The sequence below is a fragment of the Rhea pennata genome, chromosome 2 (genome assembly GCF_028389875.1).
Source record: "Rhea pennata isolate bPtePen1 chromosome 2, bPtePen1.pri, whole genome shotgun sequence".
Lineage (NCBI taxonomy): Eukaryota > Metazoa > Chordata > Aves > Rheiformes > Rheidae > Rhea > Rhea pennata.
Window position 1 is genome coordinate 110,835,205 of NC_084664.1, and position 15,182 is coordinate 110,850,386.

Here is a 15,182-nt window from a genome sequence, read left to right on the forward strand (position 1 = left end):
TCAATAGTCTCACGTGGATTAAAATAAGTCAAATGCCAAAACTAGCATGCCTCTCTCTCACTGACACCAAAATATACAAAATGTAATATATTGACATCAACTCATTCACTGAAGCATATTGCCTGAAATTAGGAATGTTATACGCATTAATTTTTCTACTGACAAGGGACTATTGAACTGAAAGTATTTGTTTCAGTCTAGTATTACAATATTGTTGCATAAAGCATTTTGCTGTCAAGCCAAGAATTCCCCACAAACCATTAATCTAAGATGTTCTATTCATTATCATTTGAAGTTATTTTTTCTAAAATGCGTAGCTCAGAAAGTACTGACAAACTACTTCAGATCATTTTTTTTTAACATATCACATAACTCTCTGGCTAAGGCTAACAGAAAACTAATTAAAATCATTAAGAAAATGATTCGGACATGAAAACGAAAAAACTGTTTAGATGAAATGAAAAGTTAGACACCACTGTACTGAATCACATCCTTAGATAAAAAGCTTCTTGTTTTCAAAAATTTGAGCATTTCTTCCCCTTTTTTAAGGCTTTTTGGCACTGATCTCCACAACTCTCCTCAGACTAACTTGTTCATTTTCTGACCTAAGACTCTCAAAGCAAATTTCACTTCCTTTATGAGCAGGGATAGATTATATTTAGAGTTTGGGAGTTGTATTTCCAAATTGATTTTCATTTTCCTTGATCATCAGAACACTATCTTTGTCCTCTATTCTGACAGAAAGGCAGGAAGATAAATAAGAAACAAGGTACATGACACCTGACAAATAAAATTATGTAGACATATACAAAAATATTAGTTCCTACTTTGCCTGGACTCTTAGTTCTGGGAAGAAAGAAAAAAAAAACACTGTAAAAAGCTATGGTCATCACAGAAAAGAACACAGATGTATCTGAACCTCTTCTATCTACCATAGAGACTAAGTAACATGTACCGAAAACCTCTTCCACAAAACCAGCCGAAGAAAGTAATGAATAAAACTTGGAATATGAAAAGCATTTCCAGTGGCATGACTCCTTTGAAGAAAAGAATATGCAGCTTGTGCTGCAAGCAAGATAAGCCATGTGTCCCCACGCATTAGCTCCAGCTTGACGGACAGTATTAAGCAGTAATGAAATAGTCCAGAAAATTTTTAGCAGTGTCTGCCAAGACCACTGGACAAGAGCCAGTTTTAAAAAGAATCTGCAAAAATGTCCTTTATCTGGAATGATGAACTCAGTCGCACCAGACGATCAAGTGCCAGGACTCAGTCGAAAGTAACATTTGTCCTGAAGTTTAGGTCCCACTTCAGCCAAAGTAAAGCGAGTGGAGAAGGGAAAAGCACTTCAATCTCAGTCATGAACCTCCAATATGATCTTGTCCACAGCACATGGCAACAGGGACAAGTCTATAGTGAGGAGGGTTGAGGGGCTTTTTCAAAGTGAACGGTATCCGGGGCTGATTAGTGCATATCATAGTGCTTTTATTAATGCATGAGTGCTATATATTGAGTGATATTATATTCAGGCTTTGTTTATACAGTAACTGCTAAACTTTCAAGCTGTTTATCCCCTAATTCTCTTATCTCAAAAATAAGCAAGGAACATTTTCTTTAGAAGGACAACTCTTAACGGGATTTTAGATAAACCCCAAAGTGCAAATAATTTAAAGAACTAATTAAAATGGATGTTAATGATACAACAACATAACCATCAGCAATGCTTGTAAGCCTTCTGTGTGTTTTTATATGCCCATAAATCTCTTACTAAATTATGAGACCAACATAAAGCAGTTGGTGTGGTGTATTAACTCAGAAGAAGTCCTATGGTGCTACAATTAATGATTTGTAGAAGTGGTCTTTTCATTTTGGCCACTCTTAGATAATAGTTGTTGTATGAGGGACAATCTCTAAGAGTGAAAGGAGGTTCTGAGTTGGGCTACAGGCAATCACCCCAGGAGCTGCAGATCAGTATGTGGTGGAAGCTTTCTCATATGCTCAAAGAAAACCATGATTTTTTTAAAAAAAGAATAACTGATAAATTTTAGACCAGTGAATATTTTAAAATGAAGGGTCAGAGCTACACATTTATGTGGTGAGGTAGTAAAGGAATGAGTGTATTGCTGGAGTAAGTTCATAGTTGTGAACTTGTGTACGAGGTTTACACAAAGTAGCATTCTAATAACGACACCATCAAGAAATGGTGAATAAACACATAAACTAATATCAAGGAGAAAGAAAGTGAAATAAAAGAGACCAACCAGATGGCATCCATTGATCTGAGGAGGGCTTTATCAGTGTGTTCACCTGATCCCAGTTAAGGTCATCATCATCTGACTGACTATAGCCACAGGAACTAAAAGGCTCATCAAAAGTACAGCATCCTGTAAAATAAATACACAGATGAAAATTAAATCAGGCATGCAGATTACAAGTGATGAAACTACAATCTTAACAAATTCAATTTGTAATTTTAAAATATCTTTTACTACAAGTGATCATATTATATATTAATTAATCATCTGTTTCTGAGATGGCATAAAACTTTGTGCCATGGAAAACAAAACTTCAGAGATAAAACAGCAATTACAGACAATTTTTTTCTATGAAACAATCATCGTGTATCAAAAGTAAGAAAACAAAATAAAAAGCAATCAAACCCTCAGAACATTGAAAGACTGGATGATTTACGTTATTCCAGGGAAAAAAAAAGAGAGAGAGAGAGAGAGAGAGAGAGAGAATCAACACTTTAGAAGAAAAACTAGAAGTAGAGGAACATCAGCTCCCATTCCCGTAGCTTGGTCTTGGTTTCCAAGTAAGGGAGGGTCTAAGATGCACCCAATCCAGCGTATCGCTGTGTGCTGCAAACGGGTACCAGCCACGGTACCTGTGGGATTCAGGCACCATGCTGTACATCTCAAAATGTACATATTTGTTCCCTGAACACATATTTGTTCCCTGAAAATTCTGCCATTCGCATTGGACTGTATTTCAAAGATACTAAAAAGTTTCTAAAGTTCTTTAGAGATGGATCACAACAGTTGATAAAACCCTTCATTTGCTTCTACTTGTGCCCTCCTCACATCGGTCTTCTGTAGTGCTTCATCTGTTTTCTGTTCATATTACTCTTACTGTACAAGATTCCAATTCATAAAAACTTAAGACACATATGACATCAACAAGAGAGGGCAAAAATCTGGAATATCAGAGCTCTTCAATGCCTCTCATTTTTTGTACAGTTTGGAAACACTAGTCACCACCAAGATAAGTGGTTCTTTATAATCAGCTAAAAGACTTAAGAAATTTTGCTCATTTTTACTATTTATTAGAATTTATTTTCACAATTAAAACATACACTGTTTATTTATTTAAGTCATAGCTTCTGAACTTTCATAAAAACAATAAAGGTGTGCTGAACTGATCTTCTTTAAATCATACTACTTTTGCTGACAATAGGAACAGTAGGAACATTTTTTAAAGCTCTATAGTTTAATCAACCAAAGCAATTTCCCTGCATGTTAAACTGGCATTAAATCTGGACAGCTGAACTGTATTTTAAAGAATGATTTTTTTAGGCTTAGTAAATCGCCTAAAAATAAAACAAGAGATACATATCCTCTTAAGATTCTTTGGCTTATTCTGCATTTTACAGATATTTTTGGAATCCTAAGATAAATTGAATTGATAAATATACAAGATGCAACACGGTCTATTGGAATCTATGGTTCTTTCTAATGCAACTTTCCCTCTAACCATGATTCAATCTAGTTTAATATAGCTATGCCATTGTCCAAATGTAGTACTCCCTGTACGTTTCTGTTTCCATTTGGTTAATTTACTGTAAATCTTGAAAACTTAATGAACATCCACTAGAAGTTAATATAAGATGAAGACAAAAAATGAAGGTACATGGGATAAAGCATACTCAGTATTTTTCCTAATGTGAATCAGGTTTTACTTAAAGGATTCTGTATGTTATAGCATAACTAAGATCATCTGTTATTTAGTATTCTTAGAGAATTTGGATTAAGTGATAAAAGCAAATGTAGGAAAAAAGAGTTCAAAGTTATGTCTGACACTGCTTTATTCCTGTTGGGTTTATACACTGCAAAGATCTCAGATCAATATGTAGTTTTTATCAAAACTACACTGCCAAATTTACAAGTGTGAAAATTTGTAATGCTTGGTATTATCAATGTTAGTATTGGCAAGGAATTTCTATATGCAAGCTAAGTCAGATACAAGGGCTCTGCACTGAGATAAAACACACATTTTTACAGAGAAACCCTACGGTTTCTGATCTGCTACAGTATCATGCGTTCTGCCGCAGAACAAGTAAACCCAAAATTTGAGTTTATTGAAGTAAACATTGTATTAATACTCTTCTTTATCTCCTTTTAGAAAGATTTTAAATGCTACTGCATCTCAATTTTCAGTTGTATACTGGATTATACTGGTTTATGTTGACTAACTGTAACTACAGTGCAGCTGTCCTTTGAAACAGAAATAAAGGTTCCAATATCCGTCCAGAAACCTATCAGTGGCTTTGGTAAGGTAGTACAAGAATAATCTCCTATTACGCAGCGGATCTCCTCTTTCCATCTATAAAAAGGAGCCTCTGTCAAAATGCAGCAGATGCCATCCCTCCACCAAGCCTGCTCCTTCCTGCTCTAGCAAACATCAGTGCATTCACCACCAGTGGGCCACCAAGGCAAACCGTAAGTGAAAGAACTGAAAAACATGACAAAACGCAATCATTAAGCTTCACAAGATTGCGAAGGAGTCAGCTTTCATCCTCGAGAACTGCCGTTCAGGACTCTCTCCTGAGGAAGATGAGACAGCATTACTGTGCTGCCTTATGTTTCCTTTTACATTTTTAAAGTTCAGATTTTTGCACAACCATCATATCTAGACACTCTCGTGACAATTAAAAAATGTTCTGAGAAACACGGCATTAGGTACAGCGGCTCCTGGACACCTAAGCTGTTGAATCGGAAAATAAGCAATGCAACTACTCCTTTAGGGGCTGATAAAAAAATCATAGGGTGGAAATTAAAGTGCCATCTAAATTATTAACTAGCTAGCACAGAAATCAAAAGTAGCAATCAATGGACAATTTTTAGCATAAAAAATGGAAAATCTAAACAGATATGACAGGCAACGACAAAAATTTTTCTTATACAACAATCTTCACATCTGTGAAATCAATAAACAGTTGATGAAAGCAAAGCTTCAGCTGAACTAACATAGATACCTTTAAGAACATATTGGAAAACAGGACATAAACCTGCCTGCAAACTCCTTTGAATGTAGATTCTCAGCAAAAAAGAAGTCTCTACCTGCCCTCTCAATGCTGGTACAGCATGACACACGGAACAGACTTTCCAGGCAGGCTAGCTCAGAAATAGGTAGCAGAACAAACTCTCACAGCCTCAGAAGTGTACAAAGAGCTGCCACGTATCTGCAGCGACATACAGACACCAGAAATTCCTGTCCACGCTTTACGAGGGAGCTTTTCAGCAGTGGACACAGTTTTCTTCTGAAAGAGAACATTTTTATTTTCTCTCAAAATAGGTTATAATATATCCTATAGGTATCTCTTCAGAACTGTAAAATAATACTGTAATCTGAATTACCACTCAAAGAGTCTGAATAACTATCTGCTGCATAAAGGTAATGCAATTTAAAATGGTATCTATATTCATTACGCCAAGTCTGCATACATGTGGGGGTGAGGGAGATGAGCAAGAGGAAACGGATTTAACAATTAAAGAACCGTTCTGATTGCGGGTGTGCTCAGGGTTTTGCAAAAAGGTAGAGGAAGTAAGAATTACCTGGAAAAATCCCATAAGCCAGGGTGAAGATGATGAGGCAAAAGGATATGGATGAAATCCCTCTGAGCCTCCCCCACTTACCTGACAGAAACTGAACTGATGCAAATGTCCCCCAAACCAGTTTGGTTTGGTGACTAGCACTGTGTAGCAGAGTTGCATTTTATGAAGACGTAATTATCAGGCCCAACTTTCCCAGGAAATCTGCCCAAATTCAGCCAGTTCTATGTCTGCCTAAAAACAACTGCCTACTATTAAGAGTAGTTCAAGGCTGAGGCTCCTGAACTCTGCAGTGCAAAAGCAGAGAAGCCCTCAGACACAGAACAACTCTTTCCCAAAGTTTGTCTTTAAAATCCTCTTAGATACCAAGACACAGAAACACAAACCAATTGCTAAGGATAAGAAGAAAATACTGAATAGAAGCTCATGATATAAATCCTGTCCATCTCACGCAAGCCAAGGATATCCATGTTACCATGTCCTTTCTGTATCAGTTAATATTTACGAGGCCCATTGGAAAGAGAGCGTAAAATAACATTTCTCAAGCAAACTTATTTCTGGCACTCCTTATGGTCAGCGTGCTTGACTCTGCAATATTAGCGATAGTTTTTCTTAATGTGTGGTACGGTTTTATAAAGGCAGACGCACATATATGCTTACACATACAAGCCATACACCTGCTGCAGTTACCAATAAATGAACATTTCAATATTTCTTTTGATATGCATGTTCTGATCTATTAACGTATAGGATTGTTTAGAAATATATTTAGAAAATCCAATTATGAAAGGTATTACTAAAACAAGGAAGTTTGCAAAAGTCATTTGGATTTTATGCTTTAGTTCCAGGGAAGGCTATCATGATAGGTATTAAAATTACTAGTTGGTCTTCCAATAAAACACAAGTTAACATCACTAAAAGAGATATTCTTTGTACAAAAGTAGTAATAGCTGCTATAAATAGGGTATTTTTAAATTCTTTTTTATGGAGATTATATCCTTCAAAGTATTATTTTAATGCTTAAATTGAGTTCCTCATCAGGGACATCACTTTGTAAGTGTAGTAAGTATTACTATGATATAAATTCTTTGAAAAGAAGCCTTGTAAGGAAAATCTCCATTGGACATAAAGCACATGCTATGGAATGACTTTTCAAGAATGTTGCTGTCAAATACCCAGCTCTATACAAATTAGTCCGTATATATAGCATAAAACAAATGCTGAATAAAAAAATCTCATCAAAAAAACAAAGGAAAAAAACAAATTACATCAAAACTATACAAACTGAAACAACTGAAATGAATAAAAAGGAAAAGAAATTCTGACCAAAGCGTTATACTTTTCTCCAGAAATGAAGAAATGACACAAATTGCAGAAATCTGTTGGTAATTGCCTTGATAAAAAGCAAATGAATATCAAAGCAGTCCATAATAAAATGATCCCTTTCTGGCCGAAGACTGAAACCATTCATATCCAGTAAGTACATTCTGCAATTAGAAGTCTGATTTGTAACATATATTTAACCCGCTGATGTGGGTTAAAGATAAAATGGTGAATAGCAGGTTCAAAAGGGAGATGTACATGTGTTTTGGAATTGTCCAAATCTGCAGAAATTCTGGAAGGTGGTCAAAAACACTGTAAAATTTAAAAGACAGACAACCCATACGCTTTGTATACATGACATTACACTTCAAAATATAAAATCTCTTGTATAAACTGCCTCCAAATGTTTCAACAAAAAACCCCGACCTACAAATAATAAATCAAGAATGTTCTTCATATACTCAAAATAGAATTAAAAATTCAAAGGACATTCCAGTAGTGGAAAAAGTCTTATGAGAAAAACAAAAATACAACTAAACATCTCTTTTATATAGCTTCTATCGTCAAATTCACTTATTTCTACTGCTACCTCCTAGAAGTGTGAAAAACTTCATCTTATATTAAGTGTGTAAAAGTATTCAATCATCTCGGTTACCAAAGAGAGGAGATGCTGGGAAAAAAAGGTCTGGGAGCGCTACTATTTCTGTGCTTACTTCAAATGGAGAACAGTAAGAACACATTGAGAGGGGGGAAACAAATGCACATATTCCAGCAATACATACAAAAGCTAACAATTAGATATACTCTTTTTTGACAAATTAACATGCAGTACTTCTTAATGGATTTGAAATGATACCTCTATTTTGCAAAACTACAGTAAAACACATTACAGCATATTTTCTCTTCTTCCTCAGTGGAGAGAAGAGAAAGGGAGTAATTTTCAATTCCGCCTCTGGACAACACATTAGCCCGCTGCGGCTCCGAGGCGGCAGTCAGCAGCACTTTGTCCTCCTGTCAGCAGAGGGACAAAATACAGACCACAGGTATCTCTTTTCCACTCAGCATCTATATGCGATTTCTTAGGCATGGTAACAAAAGCTGTCCCTCCTAATTTCATTATTTTGGAGAATGTCTCTATCCCTTCCTCGCCTGGTTTTGTTACAATTTTACCTTCTCTCTTCCTTTAAGTTTACTGAGCAGAGCTTTTACCAAAGCATGCCAGAGCACATGCAACTAGAATTAAAAAGAAAACATCTAAACAACACATGAAATTACTTGTTTCATTTCTTTTTTTTCTTTGTTTTGTTCTCTCCTTTAGCTACCAAGGCCTAATGGCAAAATCCTAAAACATTTCCTTACGTTAAAATGCTGTCCTGGTGTAAAGGGTAAACTCAAAATCCACTCCCCATTAATCTTTCCTTATGGTGCTTAGGGGGGACATAAGTAGTTGTACTGATTCACTGAAGAGAGAGCAATTTCAACAAAAGTAAGGAGAAAAGCTTTCTGTTTTCAGCAGCTCCACATTAGTGTCACTTTGGTAATTAATTATCCTAAGAACTGGTTATCCCTTTTCCAGCTCACTTCAGCTCAGCACCCCACAAGCTCTGCATGTCATTCAAACACAACAGCCTAGAGCCATCGTAAAAGGGTTTTTTTTCCAGCTGAGGGTGCATTAGGAAACAACACAAAACTGTACAAGTCAGTCTGAAGAAAGAGACGTCTATACTGGAAAGTCTGAGATGAAACAAAATGCAACTCAGAGGGAAAGAAATAATGGTGTGGGGATATCGAGCCGTTTTCTATTTTTTTTTTCCTTCTCCTTCTCCTGCTCTCTCTTTCTCTCCTCATCTAGGAGAGACTGAAATGCATGCCTCACATCCTAACACGTGTCCTACTCCCTCCTCTCTAAGGTGCTTTGCCTTCCTAGGAAGTGCACAATCATCAAGATTGGACTTGTGAGACCACAGCAGACAGTTTCTCTAAAATCGGTTCAGGCAGCAGCGTGCTGGACTTTCAGTTTGCCACGAGGACGACCCTTTTCGCGCTACACCCACCCTACACGGACGCTCTGTGCATCGTCCGTGCAAAGGCAGCCTGACACAGGACGGCCAAACCACCTCGCCCCAGCCGGTCGCCCGCTTCCTCAGCCGGTGCGCAAGGCCATGAAGTTTCTGAGCCCAGCGAAGTGCCTAGCACTAAGGCTCTGCTTAATAATTCTGAAAAACAACACTTTTTTTTCTTAAGAACTGCTGAAGCAACAGATTGATCACATGAATTTACAACTCAGATTGAGTTGAAAACAAAGAATTGTTCTGACTAAAGCCCTCCCCCAAGTTTTACTCCGTAAGTAAAGCACTTTGTTTACTCTTCCCATTACAATGTTAGGTAAACGGACAGATATCACCGACAAACAATTCCCATGTGGAGTCACAGAATAGTCAAAACATGATATTTTAAATTACTGTAACTACTACATATAGCTGAATAATTACTACAACTGTGTGTGTTAACAACACGGGATACCAACGTATATTAGAACGAGAAGTGCATTAGAAGGCAAGTTCTGATTTTAAAGCTCAGTATCATCTCCTTCTAAGGTCAATAAATATGGTGGGGCAGAACAGTTTAAAGTTTTCAAACAGGCAAAATTCAGCTGTGAATCAATGGTCTATCAGCTAACTTCAAGGCACCACAAATAGATTGCTAGTACAGTGTAAAATATCCTAAAACTGAGCCTCAAGACTCATTTTTTTCCTCAGCTTCCACACTGTTTATTGAAGGTTAATATTGCCTAAGTTAACAGGCAGTGGCGATACAAACAAACTTCTCTCTCAAATTCAATCTTGATAGCCAAGTGATTAACTATCATTTCATTTGATTATCAAGACACGCTGAGCTGAATAACTTAGTATGATTTTTTGCTGTTGTCAAAAAACACTGTAATATTGCATTTATCTATATATAAAGCCATTTCACTGAGAAACCTGACAGCATTCTTATCTGCCAGTTGAGCTTTTAAAATGTATCTTCACCTTTAAACTCTTCAAGCTAAAAAACACAAGTGTACTTGAAGCTCAATCATCCTCCCCAGCGCTGCTCATTTTTAATGAGCCTCTTGTCTTTACGTCTCCCAGAAGACAGACTCCACAAAGCAATCTCAGGTGATGTGAAACCAATGCCTGCTGCTTCTCCAAGCCAGCGAGCTTGTCTTTCTGAGCCTGAAATCTTCCTGCTAAACCCGTATGGGACTGATGGGCCATTTCAGTCAAACCCGATTTCACTTACTTATCACAAGCTCCTACTTAGAAACTCTACCGTGGATTGCTTGTACACACAGTCTTTGTCGAGCTTTGAACTTTAAAAAGGATTTAAGCAGTCAATCTCAATATCATTATAAATCCAACCGCATTACTTTCCTACTGATTGTGAGAAAATAAAAGTTTGAAGCTTAATTTCATGGGTAATCTTTCCATTTGCTTGATGAGTTCTGCAGTTGTTACAGACCACTCAGTGCATCCTGCTAGATAACAGCATATTAAGCCTGGATGAGAAATCCAGACTATTCACAGCACATTTCTAGTTTTAAGTAAAGAACAAAGGCTGTGTTAGCTTTGTGGGTCTCAGAGGCTTTTCAACTATGCTACAATCAACCCCCCCCCCCCCACACACAAAAAAACCACTAAACATGTCTGCATAAAGGATTCTACAACCTTAAAATATTTTCATCAAATTAATACTCGTTAAGATGTATTCTGTATTTCTTCTGCCCGACATATCAGAAATCCAGACTTGGACAGAATATAAAGATTATATTCTACTTCATAAAAGGAGAGGACTTAAGTGGAAAAAAATGGACATGATGTTGTTCATGCCATTTGTTATTATACTACTTTACAGATGGTATTTTTGTTTATGAATTTTAATAATAAACAGTGAAATAAACAGACCATATAATTAGATGATAAATTATGCTTTGAATTTTGATTTTGACATTTTGAGAACAAATGCCAAAAATGAATTCTATACATAGAATTTTTTAAAAAAATGTACCCCTCTCCCCACCTGCTAATAACAGAGCCCATAAAAAATAGCTCCCTCCCTGTTTTTTAAATCTACAGATTTCTGCCATACTTGTCTTCATTTAATCTTGGAGCTCTCCTTCAAGGCGAAAGAATATTGTTCATTTTGTTTTGCTTTTTAAAGTTAGTGTATCCTTTTTTCCATGCATGACCACGAACTGCTACAAGAGCATCCCAAACCATTTTGTTGTATGATATATCACTAGCTACTCAGTCAATAATTCAAGAAAATACTCCTCTCTATTTAGTTACTGCTGTCAGAACAACTCCTTAGGTCTGGATGAAAAAGAGGACAGGACCTCCTGTCTGGAGGTTTTACCTGCACTGCTCAATGAATTAACCTGTAGGAGGTGCCACAGTGATGAAGCAGTCAAAAACCTCCAGCAGGCAACTTCATCACACGCGTAATTAGTTCACTACATCAATAACGCCGCTGGTCGTTAGCAGCGCCAAGCCTGAATCCCAGGTCTGCTTGTTAAATTCAGTCGGCACAACAGGCTTCCACTGTGCCACGGGTATAAATAATGATCTATTTTTAAACACAGTTAGCTGCTGCTTTTTTTTTCCTTCATTTTTAGTCATTATCTCTTGCAATAAATTATACTTTATTTCATTCATCACATCTCTAACCTATTGCCAGAAGGAGAAAAAATAATTAATTTTAGAAAACCCTGACATTTTCACAAGGTCTGATCAACTATAAAGAGACACCCATATTTGAGAGTCTTAAAAGTACTGCTATTGCACACCGAGCTTATGTGACCCAAGGAGCGAACTCTTGAATCTCCCAGGCAGCAGAATAGAGCACTACCACTACGCTATCTGGATAAAGTAATCACTTCCAGTTCTTGTTCTTAAGAGAATTAAGTCAATACTAAACTCGCTTGAATCTTGTAAAAGAATGCAAAGACGAATCGAGGCCAGGCAAAGCGTCACGTTTTCTGACTTTGGAGAAACCGCTGCAGATTCTGGATGTGAGTGACCATAGCACTCATGCACTTAACCAATCCAAAGACTGTCACAGGCTGATCCAAACTATTTTTGCTTTCTACTAATTCCTACTCCACACCTTACAGAAGGCATATTTTGTCCAGATCTTAACATGGGGATTAGCATCTCGGATCCTTTGTGAAAAGGATCTGATATTCACCTGGGACCTCCGTATCCCCGTAAACAGGGAAGTCTTGCCCTCCCTGTTCTCAAAGCTCACTTCATCATTGGATAATCTAATAAAACTAAACGTCATATGCCCTCATCTCCAAACACTGCAGATCAGCACTGCACCACTTATGACAAGTTACTTATACTAGCTCTGCTTTTCTGTTTAAATACTTGAAAGTACCTATTTATTAGTGTAGTATTTTATTAATAATTTTATTATACATTCTACTTTTATACAGTGTGTATACACACATACATATGTAAAATATCTTCATTAATTTACCTAATTATCTACAGAGAAAACAATAAATAGATAAACTTGTGGAGTAGTTTTCTTATTTAAATGTATTATATTTACACATTTAAAAACGTTAACGAAAGCTTAGTTTGGCCTTTATTTTTTGATGTATGCGATAGTTTTTTAGAACTCAGCAGGTGCTACGAATTGTGCACCAAGTGGCAATGCAATCCAAATACAGGGATATTTCAACAGGATGAGAGATACTCATAGATTACTCTGTCATCACCTGGTCTAACCCAGTGTACTGCACAGATATCAGGACTTCACATAATTAATTCCTACTTGAACCAGAGTATATCTTTTAGTGACACATGCAATCATAGAGTTTAAAGATTTTAAATCACAGAGATGTCAGAGGTACTGAGTTAACTGAGTTCTCTTCTTTCATAATCTATCGGAGCACTACTTCCAAGGTCTTAACTCTCAATTCTGTTCATGGGTAGAATTTTTTATTTCTGCTACTCTCATGTCAGATCCTGAGTTGCAGTCCCCTATCATATTCTCAGCCAGCATGACCTCTTCCGATGCTGCAGTTGCTCTGGTCTCTTTGAAAATAAGAGTGATTGTCCACAACTAAAACAGCTTTGAAAAGCAAAATACTATTTGTTCAGGATAAAAGCATTCTAGAATAATAGTTTAGCACAATAAATTAATGCATCTTTCATGTTTTTTCCCCATAATGTTTACCCATTCCAGGACTTGGAGGAATATTCAGAGGTTTAGCTTTTGGTTTAAAAATTTCTTCATAAAATGCTTCTCTGTCTCCATTGGTGAGAGACAGATCCTAACAATTAATATACTCTTTATCCCTTGAGCAGAAGCTCCTAATGGTTTACAGCCCTCCGAAGTACTACTCCCACAAATTAGCAAAACAGCTGTCTTTCTTCAGCTTCAGGCTTGCAAGCATGTCATTCTCCTACAACTGTTTCCTGGTATTTATTTCAAGATTATGTATCTATAGCTATTGTGTTCTCTTCCTGTTTGTCTTCCCCTCAAAAAAAAAAAAAAAATAAAAAAAAAAAAGAACAAAACAAAAAAACTTTCAGACAGAATGAATCATTTCACAACTTTACCTCACACAGGTCACTTAGAGCATTTGTGCAATTACTAGTTCTCAGTATTTTTAGATACTTACATAACAGGGCCACATGTACCAAAGGAAATGTGCACTTCAACCTTAAACTGGTCAAAGAATAAACTGCATCACTGTTAAAAATACACCTTACTCTCAGATTAAAGTTCTTTAGTGTCAGCTTCTGATAACTCAGGTTTAATATGCTTTTGCCTGCTACTCTGTGGGTCCTCTCAACTATTAAATAGTCAAATGTCTTACATTCGATATACTAAATAGCACCAAGTGGCAAGTAAAAGAAGTTTGAAAGATGTATTTTCAAACTAATGGTTTAGCCTAACTCCTCTTCTGAGATCCCTCAAGTTTGTCATCCTTCATGAGCTGTGGCTACCAAAGCTGGATGAATCATTCCAGTGACGCTATAATAATGCCAGACACTCCTCCTGTTTCAGATTCTTCCAATAATACATTAGAAAACATGACTTCCCAGCTTTCTCAGTGATTAATTTCTTAAAAGTGTTTCCCTAGGCTGGAGGCATGTTTTGGTTTCTGTGTCAAATGGATACCGAGCTTTCTCATGCTCCAGCCTTCCAGATCACTTAGCTCTCCCTCTGATCACTACTTACCATGGCACTAGCCCTGCTGTCATCCACAAACTTTTAGCAATAGTGATTCTGTATTTATCTCTCATCACTAATAAACAGGTTAAACAATGTCAGGCCTAAAATTAATCCTCAGAGGACCGCCACATACTCTACAGTGATTACTGACTTCAATTATGCTATTGAGATCTATTAGCAAGCTTTTTTAAAAAAAAAAACACATTTGATACATGCTCTGTTGATTCTACATTATTACAGTTTCTAAATCAACATGTTGCATGGCACCAAATTAAACATTTTACAAATGTTAAATGCCACGTATCTTTGAAAAGCCAAACTTGTCCTCTCAAGACATGGAAAGATCTATTTCCCATAACTTTCTGTTGACTGACATTAATCAGTGAGAATTAAAAGTGTGTTAAATAATTGTCAGACATTCTGCTATTTTGCACTGGATCAATGTCTGCTTGACAGGCTTATAAGTACTTGGCCATCCTATTCATTATCACGAATGGTCATCCCATTTGTTAATCCCTTACTTACCAATTTCGTACAATTCTTAGCTTTTTTTTTTTAATGCACATAGCTATCCATTTGTCCTTGCCCTCTTCCCCCCACATTCTCTCCATTTTTCTAATCTCTTTTACTTCTCCTCTTAGGATGCTGTTTTGACCAGGGAAGACTGTAACTGATAATGGTAGCCATCTAAAAGACCATTAGATCTTCCTACGAGACTCCCACAGGAAGCTTAGCTATAAACCTGCACCACATCTGTTGCAAGCCAAGCTGGGAAGGTTCAGTCACAAGCACAAGGT

General features: G+C 36.8%; 1 protein-coding gene across 7 annotated transcripts in view; it reads right to left on the minus strand.

Annotated features, from left to right (window-relative positions):
• PTPRM (protein tyrosine phosphatase receptor type M) overlaps nt 1–15,182 on the minus strand; it is a 474,059-nt gene that overhangs the window by 366,143 nt on the left and 92,734 nt on the right. For all 7 annotated transcript variants that reach the window (XM_062570156.1, XM_062570154.1, XM_062570152.1 and 4 more), the window contains exon 2: nt 2,260–2,382. In XM_062570156.1, the coding sequence (XP_062426140.1) occupies nt 2,260–2,382 (123 nt within the window). The remainder of the gene's footprint in view (nt 1–2,259; nt 2,383–15,182) is intronic.